Source organism: Oncorhynchus gorbuscha, linkage group LG19 (assembly GCF_021184085.1).
Source record: "Oncorhynchus gorbuscha isolate QuinsamMale2020 ecotype Even-year linkage group LG19, OgorEven_v1.0, whole genome shotgun sequence".
NCBI lineage: Eukaryota > Metazoa > Chordata > Actinopteri > Salmoniformes > Salmonidae > Oncorhynchus > Oncorhynchus gorbuscha.
Window position 1 is genome coordinate 46,916,594 of NC_060191.1, and position 21,982 is coordinate 46,938,575.

Below are 21,982 nucleotides of genomic sequence, written 5' to 3' on the forward strand. Positions count from 1 at the left end.
TCTGTAACCCTGTATAACAGCCCTATAATAGTCTGTAACCCTGTATAACAGCCCTGTTTAACACACCTATAATAGTCTGTAACCCTGTATAACAGTCTGTAACCCTATAATAACAGCCCTATAATAACAGCCCTATTTGTAACCCTGTATAACAGCCCTATAATAGTCTGTATAACAGCCCTGTCTGTAACCCTGTATAACAGCCCTGTTTAACACACCTATAATAGTCTGTAACCCTGTATAACAGCCCTATAATAGTCTGTAACCCTGTATAACAGCCCTGTTTAACACACCTATAATAGTCTGTAACCCTGTATAACAGCCCTATAATAGTTTGTAACCCTGTATAACAGCCCTATAATAGTCTGTTAACCTGTATAACAGCCCTGTTTAACAGCCCTATAATAGTCTGTAACCCTGTATAACAGCCCTATAATAGTCTGTTAACCTGTATAACAGCCCTGTTTAACACACCTATAATAGTCTGTAACCCTGTATAACAGCCCTATAATAGTCTGTAACCCTGTATAACAGCCCTATAATAGTCTGTAACCCTGTATAACAGCCCTATAATAGTCTGTACCCCTGTTTAACACCCCTATATAACAGCTTTGTTTAACAGCCCTATTATAGTCTGTACCCCTGTTTAACACCCATATATAACAGCTTTGTTTAACAGCCCTATTATAGTCTGTACCCTTGTATAACACCCCTTTAATAGTCTGTACCCCTTTATAACAGCCATGGAATGTAGTGGGGGGAGAGTTTCTAGACAATACACACTCCATATGAACCTAAGATTCTCACACACACTCTAACACACAATGACCTGTGGTGCGTTCCGAATCACACCTTATTCCCTCCTGTAGGTACGACCTGACAGGTAATCAATCTACAGTACTGCTCTTCTCCTTCAACAGACGGGCCTTTCTATCTCTCCTCCTTAGTTTATCTAACAGAGCTCAGTCCATTCCATTACCACCACCTCCTTTATCTATAGGCTGACATCAGCCCTGTCTCTCTAGAACTATCTCTCCATTCTTCCATCTCATCGTATCCTGGCACCTTAAACCCCCTCAGCACCTGATTTAGGATGCCCTGGGGAGGTGCCTCACTCTTTTACCTCATGCCCTCTTTGTGTTGATCAGGTTACAGCTCCTGACGTCACTAGTGAGGGGGTTAGGCAGCTTGTCAGACAGTATCTTCAGGCTATGGTTTCCTCTCTGACTCTTTGTCTTAATCTGATTCTTGACGCCATGCAGACAGAATCAGGATTCCATTCAAGATAACAATAATAAGTAAGTATTTCCCCCTTTCCTACCTACCCCTTCTGTGTGCGTGTCATTCTATACATGAACCCGTATGAACCACTCCACCCGAACAACTGATATTCAGGAGGGAGAGGATCCTGGTTGTCAGTCAGATGCCTTGTTGAGGCCTCAGGCCACGGCTCTGAGAACACGATGATGTCGAATGTCATGACTGGGGATGTATTAAGGCATGTCAACTGTTGTTTTGGTTGTAAATGAACTAGAACAATGACAGTGTTCTATACCAAGACACAGAACATGACAAAACTTAAGTTCATGCCAAGAGGAACTTTAGTTCTATACATTTGGAATGATCTGTTTGATATTTTGTTACATTCTAGAACAAATTTCTGATCCCGTCTGTAGTGTGACTGTATTAAACTGACACTGTGGTTTTCGTACCAGCATTGCAAGTATACTGCCTTGCCTGTCAGTCACAAAGCATGGAAATACAGATTACAGCCCGCGCTCTCTCAAACTGTGACCAAAGTGTGAGGTAGTATGTATAGCCTGGCAACGATTGTCAGTACAGTTAGCTAAACCTCATACAGGTGTGGTACCAGGCTAGTAGTGTGAGTTATCAGGTGTTTATCAGTGCCATGCCACCTAGGATGTAGACTATTCAGTGGGTACACAGTGACAGGTAAGAAAGGCCTTTGGCCTGTAACCACCTTAAACTTCTGACCCTTCAACCCAGTTCCTCTGAGAACACTTCACTTCCGCTGAAAACCCAGTTAGCTAATCTCATCTCAGGGCTTTATAGGAAATCTGTCTCCCCTGTTTACCTTCCTACCGGCCTCTCAAACATCCTTGACCCGCTATCTAAACATTAATACACAGTTAACTCACAATGAAAAGAATAGCTGTCAAATCAATCATTGATATTACTGACTGTTGTTCTCCCAGACCCTGGGTACATTCCAAATGATACCCTGTTCCCTATGGAGCCTAATCAAAAGTAGTGTACTATACATTACCAGGGATTATAAGCATGTAATCCTGCTTCCTTTCCTCCACACATGACACAGATACTCAGGCAGTACAGGCAGAGCGTGGAATCAGCCTTTCTCCCCTGTGTTTTGTGCTGTAGAAGTGGCGGTCCTTTGGCATGGTACGTGCATGCATGTGTAGCACCTGTCCCTGCCAGTGAGGGTCCTTTGTCCTGCTGTGCCTCTCCAGGGTGGGCTGACCCGGTCCCATTAAAGAGTCAGGGGCCTTAGGAGGTAACTGTTTACCCCCCCTGCCTTAATTCCACTCCCAGCCCTTTCACTTCCAAAGAGAAAAGGATGTACATTAGAGCTGGATATTCAGGAGATGCAGCCAGTGTCTCTTCAAAGCAAACACAACCAGAGATACAACCCAACTAAAAATGTATTATCGGTACCGTGTGTAGACTGTATATGATCTCAGTCAGTAAAGGGCAACTCAGGTACTTGATGTCTGCTGCTTTTCACTTTGTATTGCCAGGAATATGATCGCTCATGGTGTACACACACCTGGTTTGTTTCCCAGGTTTAAAACGCTAAACAGAACAAAATTTCACTCAGGCCCCCAAGGACCAGAGCTGCCTTTCCCTGCCTGATTATAATCATGATTTACTAGGATCATGTGTTTAACAGACTGGTGGTAGGTTTTATTGGAATACAGAAATGATACTGACCTTGTAACGGTTTTCTCCACCCCAAGGTGCGGACTTCGGCCGCAAAACCTGAACCTATAGGGGGGGGTCTGGGTGGGCATCTGTCCGCGGTGGCGGCTCTGGTGCTGGACGTGGCCCCCACTTCACCGGGACAGAGGGGCTCTGGCGGCCCCTGGCTGACTGGCGGCACTGGCGGCCCCTGGCTGACTGGCGGCCCCTGGCTGACTGGCGGCCCCTGGCTGACTGGCGGCACTGGCGGCCCCTGGCTGACTGGCGGCACTGGCGGCTCCTGGCAGACGGGCGACACTGACGGCGCTGGGCAGACGGGCGGCTCAGGCGGCGCCGGAGAGGAGGAAGGCTCTGGTAGCGCCGGAGAGGCGGGAGAGGAGGAAGGCTCTGGTAGCGCCGGAGAGGCGGGAGACTCCAGCAGCGCCGGAGAGGAGGGAGCCCCTGTAAGGATGGACCGGAGAGACAGGGGGGCTGCCACAGGCTGCCACAGGAGGGCTGGTGCGTGAAGGTGGTGACGGATAGACCGGGCCGTGCAGGCGCACTGGAGCTCTTGAGCACCGAGCCTGCCCAACCTTACCCGGTTGAATGGTCCCGTTCGCCCTGCCAGTGCGGCGAGGTGGAATAGCCCGCACTGGGCTATGCAGGCGAACCGGGGACACGATGTGCGCAAGATTGGTGCCATGTAAGCCGGCCCAAGGAGACGCACTGGAGACCAGATGCGTAGAGCCGGCTTCATGGCACTTGGCTCGATGCCCACTCTAGCCCGGCCGATACGCGGAGCTGGAATGTACCGCACCGGGCTATGCACCCGCACTGGGGACACCGTGCGCTTCAACAGCATAACACGGTGCCTGCCCGGTCTCTCTCGCCCCCCGGTAACCACAGAAAGTTGGATCAGGTCTCCTACCTGGCGTAGCCATACTCCCTGTGAGCTCTCTCTCGCCCCCCCCAAGAAATTTTTGGGGCTGACTCTCAGGCTTCCATCCACGACGCCGCGCTGCCTCCTCATACCAGCCCCTCTCCGCTTTTTTGCCTCCAGTTCTTCTTTGGGGCGGCGATATTCTCCTGGCTGAGCCCAGGGTCCTTTAGCATCCAATTCATCCTCCCATGTCCATTCTTCCAAGTAGTGCAGCCTCTCCCACTGCTGCTGCTGCTCCTGTTGCTGCTGCCTCTGTTGCGTCTCCTGCTGCTGCTTTTGCCGTTGCCCGTTACCACGCCGCTTGGTCCTTGGTTGGTGGGTGATTCTGTAACGGTTTTCTGTATGGGAAAGAGAGTCGGACCAAAATGCGGCGTGTAGATTGCGATCCATGTTTATTCAACTGAAGCAACACGAATCTAAATACAAACACTACAAAACAATAAACGTAACGAAAACCGAAACAGCCTAATACTGGTGCACATACACACAGAACAAGGACATCAAGACACTAAGGACAATCACCCACAAAACCCAACACCAAACAGGCTACCTAAATATGGTTCCCAATCAGAGATAATGACGAACACCTGCCTCTGATTGAGAACCATATCAGGCCAAACATAGAATTAGACAAACTAGACATTTAACATAGAATACCAACCCAGCTCACACCCTGACCAACGAAAACATAGAAACATACAAAGCAAACTATGGTCAGGGTGTGACAGACCTACTGTAGAGCTTGCTGAACATGCAGTCTAGCCCTGTAGGTGTAATTGTAACACTATAGTTAACACTACGCTACCTCTCCCTAAAATGCTGCAGCACATCTGTTGCTATCAGTGTGACCTGGAATCCAGGTGAATCCAGGTGAGTCCAGATGGGTCCAGGGAGGTAATAACAGGGTTTAGGGTCAACCCGCTACTCTTTTCTCCTCTCATCCTCGTCCAGGACCCAGACCCATCCCACTCACACCAGAACCATAATCATACCTTACAGACCTTAGAGTGTTTTGGGAGATGTACAGACCAGTAACAGCACTGCATAAATACAAGACTGTAATTCTGCTCTACAAGCATTCTCATGTTTTACTGTCCCATGCCATACCACACCCCTCCCCAGTGGCTCCATACCACACCCCTCCCTGGTGGCTCCATACCACACCCCTCCCCGGTGGCTTCATACCACACCCCTCCCCGGTGGCTCCATACCACACCTCTCCCCGGTGGCTCCATACCACACCTCTCCCCGGTGGCTCCATACCACACCTCTCCCCGGTGGCTCCATACCACACCTCTCCCCGGTGGCTCCATACCACATCCCTCCCCGGTGGAGATGGTGTTTGTGTGCTATACAAACCAACCTTATCTGATTACTACAGCTGCAAGTCTGGGACTCAGGCTTTGTCTACATTAACAGTTTTCCTTCTGCTTGTCTAACACTAATACACAGATCTGATTACCGCAGTAGCGTGGAGAATGAGCTGAGACAGTCTAAAGCCTGCCTTGTTTGATTTGTCTTTTGGGAAAGACCCTGGCAGCTGCATAAACCCTGACACGACACACTCTTTGTTTAGGTTTGATCTCGACTCACACACACACTTTGTAGCATCCCAAATGGAGCCCTATTCTCTATATGGTGCACTTCTTCTGACCAGAGCCTGTCAAAAGTAGTGCACTATATAAGGGAGAGGGTGCCGTTTGTGACATATGCTTTGTCTAGGTTTGTTCTCGACCTAGATAAAGGAGGACAGGTGTATTTGTCCTGTGTGTGCACCCTGTAAGCCTATTACCAATTCAAAGCACTTTCATACCTGACAACAATGCCTTCAACTACCAATCCTCAGGCTTTGTCTACATTAACAGTTTTCCTTCTGCTTGTCTAACTGACTAATACAATGAGTTGATGATATCCAATCCTTGAAAAGTGTTATGGTATTCTTTGCGTCCAAGATAAGTACATAAGGTGTTAGAAGATAAATAATTCACATCTCTTTACACCTGTCTGATAAACAGATATCAGCCTGTCTGATTAACATAGATATCAGCCTGTCTGATAAACATAGATATCAGCCTGTCTGATTAACATAGATATCAGCCTGTCTGATTAACATAGATATCAGCCTGTCTGATTAACATAGATATCAGCCTGTCTGATTAATAGATATAGCCTGATAGATATCAGCCTGTCTGATTAACATAGATATCAGCCTGTCTGATTAACATAGATATCAGCCTGTCTGATTAATAGATATAGATATCAGCCTGTCTGATTAACATAGATATCAGCCTGTCTGATTATCACATAGATATCAGCCTGTCTGATTAACATAGATATCAGCCTGTCTGATTAACATAGATATCAGCCTGTCTGATTAACATAGCCTGTCTGATTAACATAGATATCAGCCTGTCAGCCTGATTAACATAGATATCAGCCTGTCTGATTAACATAGATATCAGCCTGTCTGATTAACATAGATATCAGCCTGTCTGATTAACATAGATATCAGCCTGTCTGATTAACATAGATATCAGCCTGTCTGATTAACATAGATATCAGCCTGTCTGATTAACATAGATATCAGCCTGTCTGATTAACATAGATATCAGCCTGTCTGATTAACATAGATATCAGCCTGTCTGATTAACATAGATATCAGCCTGTCTGATTAACATAGATATCAGCCTGTCTGATTAACATAGATATCAGCCTGTCTGATTAACATAGATATCAGCCTGTCTGATTAACATAGATATCAGCCTGTCTGATTAACATAGATATCAGCCTGTCTGATTAACATAGATATCAGCCTGTCTGATTAACATAGATATCAGCCTGTCTGATTAACATAGATATCAGCCTGTCTGATTAACATAGATATCAGCCTGTCTGATTAACATAGATATCAGCCTGTCTGATTAACATAGATATCAGCCTGTCTGATTAACATAGATATCAGCCTGTCTGATTAACATAGATATCAGCCTGTCTGATTAACATAGATATCAGCCTGTCTGATTAACATAGATATCAGGCATTTTGCTTCACACCGTATTATTTCACATGCTTTGAAAAGCTCTTCATGTATAATTTCCTCTCGCTGTGTTTATTTATATTAAGTCAATGCATCAGATAAAAGGAGTGCTTTAGTTACTACAGTACTATTACAGTACTGCTACAGTATTGTTTTATCAGATGGACAGATTAGTTCTATGCAAAGCTATTTTTCAGCCAGTATTAGCCTCTTCTCCTCCTCTCTCTGCTCTCCTCCGCTTCTATCTTCCTATTTATCTGTGTCACTTTGAGATGAGAAACCCAGCTAACTAACAGCCTAAATGTGTGATCATCATCGTCATGGAAACAGGATAAATGCCTGTGGCGATATCACCACCATTGAATTCATTCATGTATTCACTGTGGCTGAAATGGCGTCCTGTGTAGGGCACTTCTTTGGCCTCTCTCTGGTCAAAAAATAGTGTGCTATATAGGACATATGGTTCCATTTGGGACAGAACCTAGCAGCTTCATTAAATAGTACCCGCAAAACACCAGTCTCAACGTCAACAGTGAAGAGGCGACTCCGGGATGCTGGCCTGCTAGGCAGAGTTGTAAAGAAAAAGCCATATCTCAGACTGGCCAATAGAAAGAAAATATTAAGATGAGCAAAAGAACACAGACACTGGACAGAGGAACTATGTCTAGAAGGCCAGCATCCCTGAGTCGCCTCTTCACTGTTAAAGTTGAGACTGGTGTTTTGCGGGTACTATTTAATGAAGCTGCCAGTTGAGTACTTGTGAGGTGTCTGTTTATCAAACTAGACACTCTAATGTACTTGTCCTCTTGCTCAGTTGTGCACCGGGGCCTTCCACTCATCTTTCTATTTTGGTTAGAGCCAGTATGCGCTGTTCTGTGGGAGTAGTACACAGCGTTGTACCAGATCTTCAGTTTCTTGGCAATCTCTCGCATGGAATAGCCTTCATTTTTCAGAACAAGAATAGACTGACAAATTTCAGACGAAAGTTCTTTGTTTCTGGCCATTTTGAGCCTGTAATCGAACCCACAAATGCTGATGCTCCAGATACTCTACTAGTCTAAAGAAGGCCATTTTTATTGCTTCTTTAATCAGGACAACAGTTTTCAGATGTGCTGGCTTCATTTCAAAAGGGGTCTCTAATGATCAATTAGCCCTTTAAAATGATAAACTTGGATTAGCTAACACAACGTGCCATTGGAACACTGGAGTGATGGTTGCTGATAATGGGCATCTGTAGGCCTATGTAGATATTCCATTAATTATCTGCCGTTTCCAGCTACAATAGTCATTTACATAAACAATGTCTACACTGTATTTCTTATCAATTTGATGTTATTTTAATGGACAAAAAATGTTTTTCTTTCAAAAACAAAGACATTTTGACCCCAAACATTTGAATGGTAATGTATAACTCCAGTTCCTCTGTGATGGACCAGGCTTCTGCTGTTCACTAGTCTGGAGAGAATTGTTGGTTTGATCCATTTTCACACACACAAAAAATGAGTAAAGGCCTCATTGAAATAATTCAGAGCCAACAACTGCCACTCCAATTTTACCTCAAAGTTGTTTATTTTCCCAGAACATACAGTAATAGAGCCCAGGGTCCCGCTCTTACTGTGAGGGCCGTTACACTCAATCAACACCCTCCCTGTGTTTCTGGTTGTTTGAGTCAGCTGTGATGTTAGTTGACAGAAACTTCCCAGGAGACAGCCCAGTTCACAGCACGCAAAGTACAGAGAGGGAAAGAGGAACAAAGAGAGCGAGAAGAAGAGGGTGAGAGAGAGTCAGAGGAACAGAACAGTGTGGGGGAGATTGACTGCAGCGGAATCTGGGCTCAGGAAAGTACTAATTGCAGACAGGCGGGCCTGGAATCCTCCAACTCCTCTGCGCACGCACACACACACACACACACACACACACACACACACACACACACACACACACACACACACACACACACACACACACACACACACACACACACACACACACACACACACACACACACACACACACACACACACACACACACACACACACACACACACACACCTCTACCACAGTCGTCTACACTGCACCGGCTCCTTTCAACCAGACACAGAAATAGAGGGATGCCTTCAGGCTTCTAGTCTTTACATTTATATTCTGTAATAACATCCCCTCAAATGTACCATACTGTAATGCAGGGACTATAAGTGCTGGAAATGACTAGTGTTGAGTTTAGTGCCGGCTAGTGGCTCAATGTGCAGTCATTTAGCTATGTCGTCAGAAGTAACTGTATTTGAAATGTGGGTTATTACAAATTCAACTCAAAAGTTACATCAGATGGTTTCCAGCTGTGAAACTGACTCAAACAAGATCCTGATGTACGGCATCTTCCTGTGTTTCCTCTCCTCCACAGCTCCAGGATTCTACTTCGGAGACACAGACTACCGTGTGGATGAGAGTGATGGTTATGTGGAGGTCAAGGTGTATAGGACAGGCACTGACCTCTCTAAAACAGCCACGGTCACTGTACGCTCCAGGAAAACAGACCCTGTCTCTGCTGAAGGTAGAGACAATACAGTCATTAGATAATTTATTTTTGGTACTGTCCATACGTAGCTCGTTTTTGGTCACAGGTCCAGGAATGGCTGAAGAATTGCAACATTTACCTAGAACTAATTTACCTAGCAATACTGGGTGATTTGAAAAGTCATAGTCAATCAATCAATAATATAATAATTATTTTAGCAAAATTGTTTACCTTTATTTTACAATCTGTTGAAGCTATGAGAATAGAAAGGTTCAGTACTTGTGTGAAGCATCACAGCACAGTTGAATAATATATAGCAAATATAAATGTAATATGGATGGTGTCAAGAGATGAATGGGAGGGGTTGAATGGATCTGAAGGGTGGGACTAATAAGATAACAAATGTAAAATGTACGGGGTCTGTAAAATGTATATAGGTTCAGAAATGTTGTGAAAGAGCACCATTACAAATAGAAATTAAACTGGATGGATATCAGAAATAGAGGAAGGACTAAAAACAAACAAAATATAACTGTTGTAAAATAGATTGTCTGTAAAATGTGTATAATATTTATAAACTGAAAGTAGAAGCCTAAGTGTTATTGTTTATTAGTTTACTCCAATTGGAGAAGGGGTGGTAGGGTTTGCGGGGGAAAATAAAGGTATATTCAAAAAAGTATGTATATACAGTGGGGCAAAAAATTATTTAGTCAGCCACCAATTGTGCAAGTTCTCCCACTTAAAAAGATGAGAGGCCTGCAATTTTCTTCATAGGGTACTTCAACTATGACAGACAAAATGAGAAGAAAACAACCTAGTGAATGACCTGCAGATAGCTGGGACCAAACAAAGCCTACCATCAGTAACGCACTACGCCGCCAGGGACTCAAATCCTGCAGTGCCAGACGTGTCCCCCTGTTTAAGCCAGTACATGTCCAGGCCCATCTGAAGTTTGCATTTGTTTGTCTGAAGAGAGCATTTGTATGATCCAGAAGAAGATTGGGAGAATGTCATATGGTCAGATGAAACCAAATTGAACTTTTTGGTAAAAACTCAACTTGTTGTGTTTGGAGGACAAAGAATGCTGTTGCATCCAAAGAACACCATACTTACTGTGAAGCATGGGGGTGGAAACATCATGCTTTGGGGCTGTTTTTCTGCAAAGGGACCAGGATGACTGATCCGTGTAAAGGTAAGAATGAATGGGGCCATGTATCGTGAGATTTTGAGTGAAAACCTCCTTCCATCAGCAAGGGCATTGAAGATGAAACGTGGCTGGGTCTTTCAGCATGACAATGATCCCAAACACACCGCCCGGGCAACGAAGGAGTGGCTTAGTAAGAAGCATTTCAAGATCCTGGAGTGGCCTAGCCAGTCTCCAGATCTCAACCCCATAGAATATCTTTGGAGGGAGTTGAAAGTCTTACAGAAAACTTACAGAAAACATTTGACCTCTGTCATTGCCAACAAAGGGTATATAACAAAGTATTGAGATAAACTTTTGTTATTGACCAAATACTTATTTTCCACCATAATTTGCAAATAAATTCATAAAAAAATCCTACAGTGTGATTTTCTGGATTTTTTTTCTCATTTTGTCTGTCATAGTTGAAGTGTACCTATGATGAAAATTACAGGCCTCTCTCATCTTTTTAAGTGGGAGAACTTGCACAATTGGTGGCTGACTAAATACTTTTTTGCCCCAATGTATGTGTGTATATGTATGAATGTTTATGTATACATATATAGCCATATATATATAGAACACTAAGTTCACTGTGCCTTTAAACAGCTTTGAAAATCCCAGAAAATTATGTTGTGGCTTTAGAAGCTTCTGATTGTGAAATGTCATTCTTAAAATGAAGTGGTGATCCCTGTCTTAGGTCAGTTAGGCTCACCACTTTATTTTAAGAATGTGAAATGTCAGAATAATAGTAGGGAGAATTATTTATTTCATCTTTTTTTTCTTTCATCACATTCACTCAATTAATATCTGGTCGAATTGCCTTTGAATTTTTTACCTGGGTCAAATGTTTCCCACAATAAGCTTCCCACAATAAGTTGGGTGCATTTTGGCCCATTCCTTCTGACAGAGCTGGTGTAACTGAGTCAGGTTTGTAGGCCTCCTTGCTCGCACACGCTTTTTCAGTTCTTCCCACAAATCTTCTATAGGATTGAGATCATGGCTTTGTGATGGCCACTCCAATACCTTGACTTTGATATCCTTAAGCCATTTTGCCACAACTTTGGAAGTATGCTTGGGGTCATTGTACATTTGGAAGACCAATTTGCGACCAAGCTTTATCTTCCTGACTGATGTCTTGAGATGTTGCTTCAATATATCCACATGTTTTTTCTCCCTCATGATGCCATCTATTTTGTGAAGTGCACCAGTCCCTCCTGCAGCAAAACACCTCCACAACATGATGCTGCCACCCCCGTGCTTCACGGTTGGGATGGTGTTCTTCGGCTTGCAAGCATCCCCCTTTTTCCTCCAAACATAATGATGGTCATTATGGCCAAACAGTTCTATTTTGGTTTCATCAGACCAGAGGACATTTCTCCAAAAAGTACGATATTTGACCCCGTGTGCAGTTGCAAGCCATAGTCTGGCTTTGCTATGGCGGTTTTGGAGCTGTGGCTTCTTCCTTGCTGAGCTCAAATCAAAATAAAATCAAATCAAATTGTATTTGTCACATACACATGGTTAGCAGATGTTAAATGCGAGTGTAGCGAAATGCTTGTGCTTCTAGTTACGACAATGCAGTGATAACCAACAAGTAATCTAACAATTCCAAAACTACTGTCTGAGCTGCCTTTCAGGTTATGTCGATATAGGACTCGTTTTTACTGTGGATATAGATACTTTTATACCTGTTTCCTCCAGCATCTTCACAAGGTCCTTTGCTGTTATTCTGGGATTGATTTGCACTTTTCACACCAAAGTACGTTCATCTCTAGGAGACTGAACGAGTCTCCTTCCTGAGCGGTATGACGGCTGCGTGTTCCCATGGTGTTTATACTTGTGTACTATTGTTTATACAGATGAACATGGTACCATCAGACATTTGGAAATTGCTCCCAAGGATGAACCAGACTTCTGGATGTCTACAAATATTTTTCTGACGTCTTGGCTGATTTCTTTAGATTTTCCCACAGTATCAAGCCGGCCATGGAGCTGGGTTGGACGCCGTGCCTGGATTGGGCACCGGCGCAAAGGAGTACTCCAGCCATGGAGCTGGGTTGGACACCCTGCATGGACTGGGCACCGGTGTAGATGATGTCTCTAGCCATGGAGCTGGGTTGGCCGCCGTGCCTAGACTGGGCATCGGCGCAGAGGAAGGCTCCTGTCCTGGAGCTGGACTGGACACCGTGCCTGGAGTGGGCACCGGCGCAGAGGAAGGCTCCTGTCCTGGAGCTGGACTGGACGCCGTGCCTGGACTGGGCACCGGCGCAGAGGAAGGCTCCGGCCATGGAGCAGCACTGGACGCTGTTCCTGGACCGGGCACCGGTGCAGTAGACCGCTCATGCCATGGAGCGGGTCTGGACACCGTGCCTGGACTGGGCATCGGCGTAGAGGAAGGCTCCGGCCTTGGAGCTAGATTGGACACCGTGCCTGGACTGGGTATCGGCACAGAAGAATGCTCCGGCCGTGGAGCAGGACTGGACACCATGTATCGACTGGGCATCGGCATAGAGCATTCTGCACTGTGGACCGCCACAGGAGGTTCCGGACTGTGGACCGTCGCTGGCAGCTCTGGACTGTGAATGTGCACTAGAGGCCTAGTGCGTTGAGCCGTTACAGGTGGCACCGGACTGGTGACATGCTCTTCAGGGCGAGTGCGGGGAGGACATACCGGACTGGGGAGGCGCACTGGAGGCCTGATGCGTGGGGCCTGCACAGGTTGCACCGGACTGGTGGCACGCACTTCAGGGTGAGTGCGAGGAGGAGGCACAGGACGTACCGGACTGGGGACATGCACTTCAGGGCGAGTGCGAGGAGGAGGCACAGGACGTACCGGACTGGAGAGGCGCACTGGAAGCTAGATACGTGGAGCCAGCCCAGGTTTCACCGGACTGATGACACGTTCTTCCAAACGCCTGCGTTGCCGCATACTCCTAGCCAACTCCATTCTCCAGGTATCCCTCCTCACACTGTTCCATCGAATCCCAGGTGGGCTCTGGTACTCTACTTTGGTCGACCGACCACCTCGCTATCTCCTCTCAGGTGGTCCCTCTGCTCAGCCGCCAGCTCCATGTGCCCCCCCCCACAAAAAAAAATATTGGGGTTTCTGTGGCCGGGGTCTGACGACACGCTCCTCCAGAGTTTGCCATTCGGGCTCTGGCACTCTCCTCGGCTCAACCGGCTACCCCTTGTGCCTCCCCCCCAAAAAATCTTGGGGTTGTCCTTGGGCTTTCTGTGGCCGCGAACCCTGGCGTCGTCGCTGTACTCCATTATTACCTTCCGTCTGCCGCCAAGGAAGGGTATCGCATCCACCCACCACTTCTTCCCATGTCCAAAACTCCTTCACCTGGTGAACACGCTGCTTGGTCCTGGTTTGGTGGGATAGTCTGTGACGGTTGTGTGGAGAACGGACCAAGGCGCAGCGTGATTAAAGTTCCACATATTTATTTACACAAAACTTCCGCACAAAAAGAAACAAACAACGTACCGTGATATCAGAGGTGCCACATGCACTAACTCAAAACAATATCCCACAAAACACAGGTGGGAAAAAGGCTACCTAAATATGATCCCCAATTAGAGGCAACGATTTCTAGCTGCCTCTAATTGGGAACCATACCAAGCACACCAACATATAAATAAATATACTAGATTACCCCCAAGTCACGCCCTGACCTACTACACCATAGAGAACCAAGGGCTCTTCCAACCAAGGTACACCTCCAATTGACTTAAATGATGTAAATTCGCCTATCAGAAGCTTCTAAAGCCATGACATAATTTTTTGGAATTTTCCAAGCTGTTTAGACGCCCAGTCAACTTTGTGTATGTAAACTTCTGACCCACTGGAATTGTGATACAGTGAATTATAAGTGAAATAATCTGTCTGTAAACAATTGTTGGAAAAATTACTTGTCATGCACAAAGTAGATGTCCTAACCGACTTGCCAAAACTATAGTTTGTTAACAAGAAATTTGTGGAGTGGTTGAAAAATGAGTTTTAATGATTCCAACTTAAGTGTATGTTAACTTCTGACTTCAACTGTATATGTATATATATTTTTACCCATAAAATATGGGGTATTGGAAATGATGCAGACAATTACATTGATGGAAGCAACAATCTTTCTGCAATATTAAAGCTGATCCACCCCTTAAAAAACGCAACAACACAGCACACTGAATGTCTATGACAGTACACTGTCTGCTGAAGGTAGGTGCTCCAGTCCCTGTCCCTACAATACAACACACTGCTCTCACACAGGGCGCTGTACTACAATACATTGTATTTGTGTTACAGCACACTGGCTTTACCGCTGTGTTCAAAGAGTCATATAGAGCTTAGGGAAGGTTCACCAGGTGGAACAATATACTTTAGTCCACCTCAGGGTTAGTCTGTATGTCTGTCACTCTGGTGTTGTGGAAGAAGAGAGAACGCCCAGAGTCCACCTCAGGGTTAGTCTGTCTGACTGTCACTCTGGTGTTGTGGAAGAAGAGAGAACGCCCAGAGTCCACCTCAGGGTTAGTCTGTCTGACTGTCACTCTGGTGTTGTGGAAGTAGAGAGAACGCCCAGAGTCCACCTCAGGGTTAGTCTGTCTGACTGTCACTCTGGTGTTGTGGAAGTAGAGAGAACGCCCAGAGTCCACCTCAGGGTTAGTCTGTCTGACTGACACTCTGGTGTTGTGGAAGTAGAGAGAACGCCCAGAGTCCACCTCGGGGTTAGTCTGTCTGACTGACACTCTGGTGTTGTGGAAGTAGAGCGAACGCCCAGAGCAACACAGGCTGGATGTGTTGGGATGTTATATGACCTCTGAATGTAAACATTAGTGGAGAGGGGAAGGGCTCTGCTCAGCCCCAGCTGCATCCTACATGTTACCCTATTCCTTTTGTAGTGCACAGCTATTGACAATGACCCATAGCGGATAGGGCGCCATTTGGTACGCAACCCCAGTCTGGTAGCTGTTGGAAGGTACAGAGGAGGGTAGGCCTACAGGGCTGTGAGGGACAGGGCTGGGAGGGACAGGGCTGGGAGGGACAGGGCTGGGAGGGACAGAGGAGGGTAGGCCTACAGGGTTGGGAGGGACAGGGTTGGGAGGGACAGGGTTGGGAGGGACAGGGTTGGGAACAATGTTGGTGATAAAGCTGGATTGAGTGAAGACAGAGAAATGTAGGCTGAATCCCTCATACTCTGGTGTTTAAGTCTGGATAGAGAGACTATACTGTATATATAGCTCCTGAAAGTAAAACCTTCTCCCTGCCTGCAGCCTTCTTCATATCACCTGCCCCCGAGCACTCCTCCTTCTCCTCACTCCTCTTTTACCTCCTCCCTCCCCCTTTCTTCTCTCCCTCCCTCGCCACTATCTCTCTTACTCCCTCTTAATTCTTTCTTCTCCTGCCCGCATCAAAATATTGTTTCTATCCTATCTAATCTGTTGAGATTAAGTGGTAATGCCGCCCCAAGCAGACACACATACTGTAGCTTTATAATACAGTCCCAAGCGGAGGTACACACAACGCTGGTTCAGAAACACATAGCTGGGTCTGTTGGTCAGATGTCCATAGCGGGGTTGGTCCTGAATGGCACCCTGTTCTCTATATAGGTCACTACTTTTGATCCGGGTCCAAAAGTATATATATAGGGAATAGGGTGCCATTTGGGACACACCCTAGGTCAGCGGTACAGGAAGCAGTCATGGGGGTAAAGGCCATGCCATCAACACCCTGTAACGCCGTTCGTCTGTTGAAGGAGAAGCGGACCAAAATGCGGCGTGGTGGTTACTCATGTTCTTTAATGAAAAAATAGACGATACATGAAATAACTATATAAATATACAAAACAACAAATGGAACGTGAAAACCTATACAGCCTGTCTGGTGACAACTGACACAGAGACAGGAACAATCCCCCACAAAACACACAGTGAAACCCAGGCTACCTAAATATGGTTCCCAATCAGAGACAACGAGAATCTGACTCTGATTGAGAACTGCCTCAGGCAGCCAAGCCTACTCTAGACACCCCTACTCAGCCGCAATCCCAATGCCTACTAAAACCCCAATACAAAACACACCACAAAATAAACCCATGTCACACCCTGGCCTGAACAAATAAATAACGAAAACACAAAATACTAAGACCAAGGCATGACACACCCTGCCTCTTCATATCTCTGAGTGGATGAAGAACATGTTTACACCCTCCCGGGGGCCTAGGGAGATATCAGATGTCTCACACTACTGCAGTCTTAATCCTCACACAGATTCCTAGTGCTCCTTCACTGCTATGTACTGTTGAGAGGAAGCAACATTTGATAAACATGTTGTGATATTTACATTCACCGCTACTGATTATACTACTGTGAATCAAGTGTCTCAGTGTAGGATTGCTGCTCTAGGATCAGTTTTGCCTTTTAGATCATAATGAATACGATTATTTAATGACAGGGAGAACCTGATCTGAAATCAGCACTCCTACTCTGAGACACTTGATATACATACAGCCCCAGGTGTTAAAATATCATCAAATACTTGAATCCTCTCATCCCTCTCTCTTTTCTTACTCCTCTAGCCGGTGTGGACTATGTAGGGATCAGTCGTAACCTGGACTTTGCACCGGGGGTCAGCCAGCAGACGTTCAGGGTGACCATCCTGGATGACCTGGGTCAGCCTGTGCTGGAGGGGACCGAGACATTCGAGTTGGTCCTCCGCATGCCCATGAACGGCATCCTGGGAGAACCGGGGAAGGCCACCATCCTCATCAATGACTCCGTCTCCGACCGTGAGTGAATCGGGCTGATATTGGGTCCATAGGCTCTGGCCCAAATTAGTGCACTATGTAGGGAATAGGGTGCCATTTGAGACACAGTCCTAGTCACAACGTTTCTGACTGTGAGTGAACCTATCTGATTCGTTAGGATGTGTCTAATTATCAATGAGATCTAAAATAGATTAATATGAGCAATGGCATTTTATTCAGGAGTTTAGAAAACCTATCATACCTTGCTCTGACAAAACAGGGCATCTCTGAAACACATCAACACCAATAAAGGTGATTGAGCAACGCTGCCACCTAAAGCTTTGGTATCACGTTACTGTAAGTGTCCTTATCAAAGCATTTCTAAAGCCTTTTTAAAGGCTTATAGTGCATTATAAGATCAGCTGTAGACAGTTCTGAGCATTATGTCATGGTTATGATCAACACTGTTTCACGATGCACTTGATCTAACGTAGATGATTTGTTGATGTGATTGTCCTCTAACAGTGCCCAAGGTGCAGTTCCGTGATGCCATGCACATGGGGCATGAGAACTCCGGTCAGATCTCAGTCATGGTGTATCGTAGTGGAGACATCAGTTACAGGTCAACCGTCCGCTGTTATACCAGACAGGGAACCGCTCAGGTTATGATGGACTTCAACGAACGACCCAACACGGATGCTTCCATCATCACCTTCCTACCAGGTAACACTGAAATCTCTTCTGTAAAAGACCAGGAAACACACTGACACAAGAAACACCTCATAGGCCAAAAGGGTATAGTTTCTCTGTGCATTTTGGAACCCTTCAAAATATTAGGTTACCCCTTTTTGCTAATGTCTCTCAATGTCTCTCTCTCTTTCTCCTCCCATCTCCGTCTCTCTATCTCTCCCCTCTCTCTCCAGGGGAGGTGGAGAAGCCGTGTGTTCTGTCTCTGGTTGATGACACGGAGCATGAGGAGGAGGAGGAGCTGAGGCTGCTGTTGGGGTCGCCCCGCAGTGAGTCTCCGTTCGGAGCGTCCATCGGGAAACAGAACGAGACTCTGGTCAAGATCATGGATGACGCAGACAGTAAGTCTGACTGACTCACAGATGGAATCTTTTCATCTGGAGACAATAAAATAAGTTGCACACTCTATAATAGTCCCAGATACTTTTTACTTTTTAAAAAAAAATCTCAAATTCATGATCCGCTAGTCTGCATCCTGTTGACTTGTTTTGTTGTGTGTCATTCACAACTCATTCTACTCATTCTACTTTAGTTCATATCACCTATCACACTGCTCCATGTCTGACTCTGTGACCCTCATCCATGTTATCCCCAGAGGCCATCATCAAGTTTGGGGAGACTAAGTTCAGCGTGAGTGAGCCTAGCGGGGCAGGCCAGGTGTCCATAGTGAAGATCCCAGTGCTGAGAGTAGGAGACATCTCCAAGGTGTCTGTGGTCCGCGTCCACACCAAGGACGGATCAGCCACCTCCGGAGAGGACTACCATCCTGTATCTGAAGGTGAGTAATATTACAACACCTCACACATCAACCTCTCACGTCAATAAGGCCATGAGTTTTTCCTGATAATGTGATCTGATTAGGAAAATATCCTGACCCTAATACTATATAAATAATCAACTTGATAAGGTAACTCCGTCAGTATCTGCAGTGTATAGATGTTTCCTGTTTAACCTAGAGCCGTGTTGTTGTTGTTGTTTACCCCAGACATTGAGTTCAAGGAGGGTGACACAGAGCACTACATCGAGGTGGAGATCTTGTTTGATGGAGTCAGAGAGATGAGAGAAGCCTTCACGGTCCACCTGAAACCTGATGAGAACATGGTGGCTGAGACGCAGGTGAGGACTGGAACAATAACATCACATAGACTCAGCAATATGACGTTGACACAAGTAGCAGGATGAACGGAGAATATTGCAGATAAGCGCGATGCAGTCACGCAGAGTATTTGTGCATGTGCACGGGTACACTTCACTTACCTTCTACGTGAAAGCCGAGGGACAGGAACAAGAGAGAAGTTTAGTTGTTGCGTTAGTCGCCCCTGATACATCGCTACCTTTAACAACACTTCTATGTTTGATCTATCTGTTTATGTTCTGTCTGTCCTCAGATGAATAAGGCCATTATCTACATAGAGGAGACCAACAGCATGGCGGACGTCACCTTCCCCTCCGTCCCCCAGGTGTTCTCCCTACTGCAGTATGACGACACCTCCAGAGCCAGACACACCCCCCCAGTGGCAGGCTACCCCGTCGTCTGTGTCACGGTACGGAGAATGGTTTATCACAGCTTTTAACCTCCCAGTCTAGGGATTCGTCCCAAATGGCACCCTATTCTCTGTTTTATGCACCTACTTTTGACCAGAGTCCCATCGGGAAGTGCACTATATAGGGAATATGATGCCATTTAGGACATAGGCCACGGCTTCATTGTATTCACTGTCTGCTCTTAATTTGCATAAAAAAAACAAGTTGTTTCTTTGGCTTAGGAATATGTCAATTAGGATTCAATTAGAATTTAATTTGATATTGAAGATGAGTGATGTTGATGAACAATGCAAATTGTCCCTATACATTACTGTATATTTTGCCTCATTCCCAAACACGGTCTCCTCTCTCCTCCCTCTCTCAGGCTTGTAACCCTAAGTACCCTGACTACGACAAGACTGGCTCCATCTGCATCAGCGAGCACATCAATGACACGCTGACACGCTATCGATGGTTGGTCAGCGCTCCAACCAGCCTGGACGGGGTCACCAGCTCCATGAGAGAGGTGGACTTTGATACCTTCTTCTCCTCCTCCAAGATCATCACCTTGGACTCTGTCTATTTCCAGGTAGAGAACACATTATCAGTCAATTTGGACTGACTCAGACAACGAGTTGAAACTAAAGTGAATGATTTAGTTCATGATGGGATTGAGTTGACTGTATTGATGTGACTGAGTTGACTGTATTGATGTGACTGAGTTGACTGAGTTGACTGTATTGATGCGACTGAGTTGACTGTATTGATGGGATTGAGTTGACTGTATTGATGGGATTGAGTTGACTGTATTGATGCGACTGAGTTGACTGTATTGATGTGACTGAGTTGACTGTATTGATGTGACTGAGTTGACTGAGTTGACTGTATTGATGCGACTGAGTTGACTGTATTGATGTGACTGAGTTGACTGAGTTGACTGTATTGATGCGACTGAGTTGACTGTATTGATGGGATTGAGTTGACTGTATTGATGCGACTGAGTTGACTGAGTTGACTGAGTTGACTGTATTGATGTGACTGAGTTGACTGAGTTGACTGTATTGATGCGACTGAGTTGACTGTATTGATGGGATTGAGTTGACTGTATTGATGCGACTGAGTTGACGCTACTGAGTTGACTGTATTGATGCGACTGAGTTGACTGTGTTGATGGGATTGAGTTGACTGTATTGATGTGACTGAGTCGACTGTATTGATGCGACTGAGTCGACTGTATTGATGTGAGATGTGTGTCTCTCCCTCCAGGCTGGCTCTAGGGTGCAGTGTGCAGCTCGTGCTGTGAACTCTAACGGAGATGAGGGCCTGGAACTCAGCAGCTTCATAGTCTCCATCAGTATAGAGGATGGTATGTGCCAGCCTCGTGTGGTGGGTACAGTGGGCGCTGAGCCCTTCTCTGCCAAGCTACGCTACACCGGAGCAGAGGACCCAGACCACCCCAACCTCATCAAGATCACTGTCACCATGCCACACATAGACGGTGAAGAACACAGAGAGACTTCTATCTTCTTTCTCTTTCTCTCTCCCTCTCTATTTCTCTCTCTCTTTCCCACCCCCGCCTTTCTCTCTCCTAACCCCTTGTCCCCTCTCTTCTCTCCTCTCCTCTCCCAGGCATGCTCCCTGTGGTCTCCACCCGTCCTATGTCTAACTTTGAGCTGACGTTGAGTCCTGATGGTACTCGTGTGGGGAACCACCGCTGTTCTAACCTGCTGGACTACACCGAGGTCAAGACCCGCCACGGCTTCATAACCAACGCCACCAAGAACCCTGAGGTGATCGGGGAGACCTCTCCCTACCAGTACAGCACCCCCCTGAGGGGATCCAGCGTACTGCGCTTCTACAAGAATCTCAACCTAGAGGCCTGTCTATGGGAGTTCACTAGTTACTATGACATGTCTGAGCTACTGTCAGACTGTGGAGGGACCATCGGTACAGACGGACAGGTGAGAGCAGTGTGTGGGAAGATATGTTATGGTGATTTCTTGGGAAGAGATGTTATGGTGATTTCTTGGGAAGAGATGTTATGGTGATTTCTTGGGAAGAGGTGTTATGATGATTTCTTGGGAAGAGGTGTTATGATGATTTCTTGGGAAGAGATGTTATGGTGATTTCTTGGGAAGAGATGTTATGGTGATTTCTTGGGAAGAGATGTTATGGTGATTTCTTTGGAAGAGAAATATACTTGCTCAGTATTTGTCCTCCAGTTCTTTCCTATTACAGTTCTTGTAATTTTCCTTTTCACAGACACAATCCTTTACAGCCACTTATCTGTTAGCTACCTCTTGAGATGCCCCTCTCAGACAATGTTCTTCTAAACCCCATGTTAATCTCACCACTAATA

At 45.9% G+C, this 21,982-nt stretch overlaps 1 protein-coding gene across 1 annotated transcript in view; it reads left to right on the forward strand.

Moving 5' to 3' along the window:
* The window catches only part of LOC124005455 (FRAS1-related extracellular matrix protein 2-like), a 111,056-nt gene that overhangs the window by 67,547 nt on the left and 21,527 nt on the right, over window positions 1–21,982 (forward strand). The window contains exons 9-18 of the mRNA XM_046314737.1: window positions 9,316–9,465; window positions 17,185–17,394; window positions 17,878–18,075; window positions 18,276–18,440; window positions 18,695–18,877; window positions 19,085–19,215; window positions 19,488–19,643; window positions 20,009–20,212; window positions 20,890–21,121; window positions 21,253–21,584. Coding sequence (XP_046170693.1) covers window positions 9,316–9,465; window positions 17,185–17,394; window positions 17,878–18,075; window positions 18,276–18,440; window positions 18,695–18,877; window positions 19,085–19,215; window positions 19,488–19,643; window positions 20,009–20,212; window positions 20,890–21,121; window positions 21,253–21,584 — 1,961 coding nt within the window. The remainder of the gene's footprint in view (window positions 1–9,315; window positions 9,466–17,184; window positions 17,395–17,877; window positions 18,076–18,275; window positions 18,441–18,694; window positions 18,878–19,084; window positions 19,216–19,487; window positions 19,644–20,008; window positions 20,213–20,889; window positions 21,122–21,252; window positions 21,585–21,982) is intronic.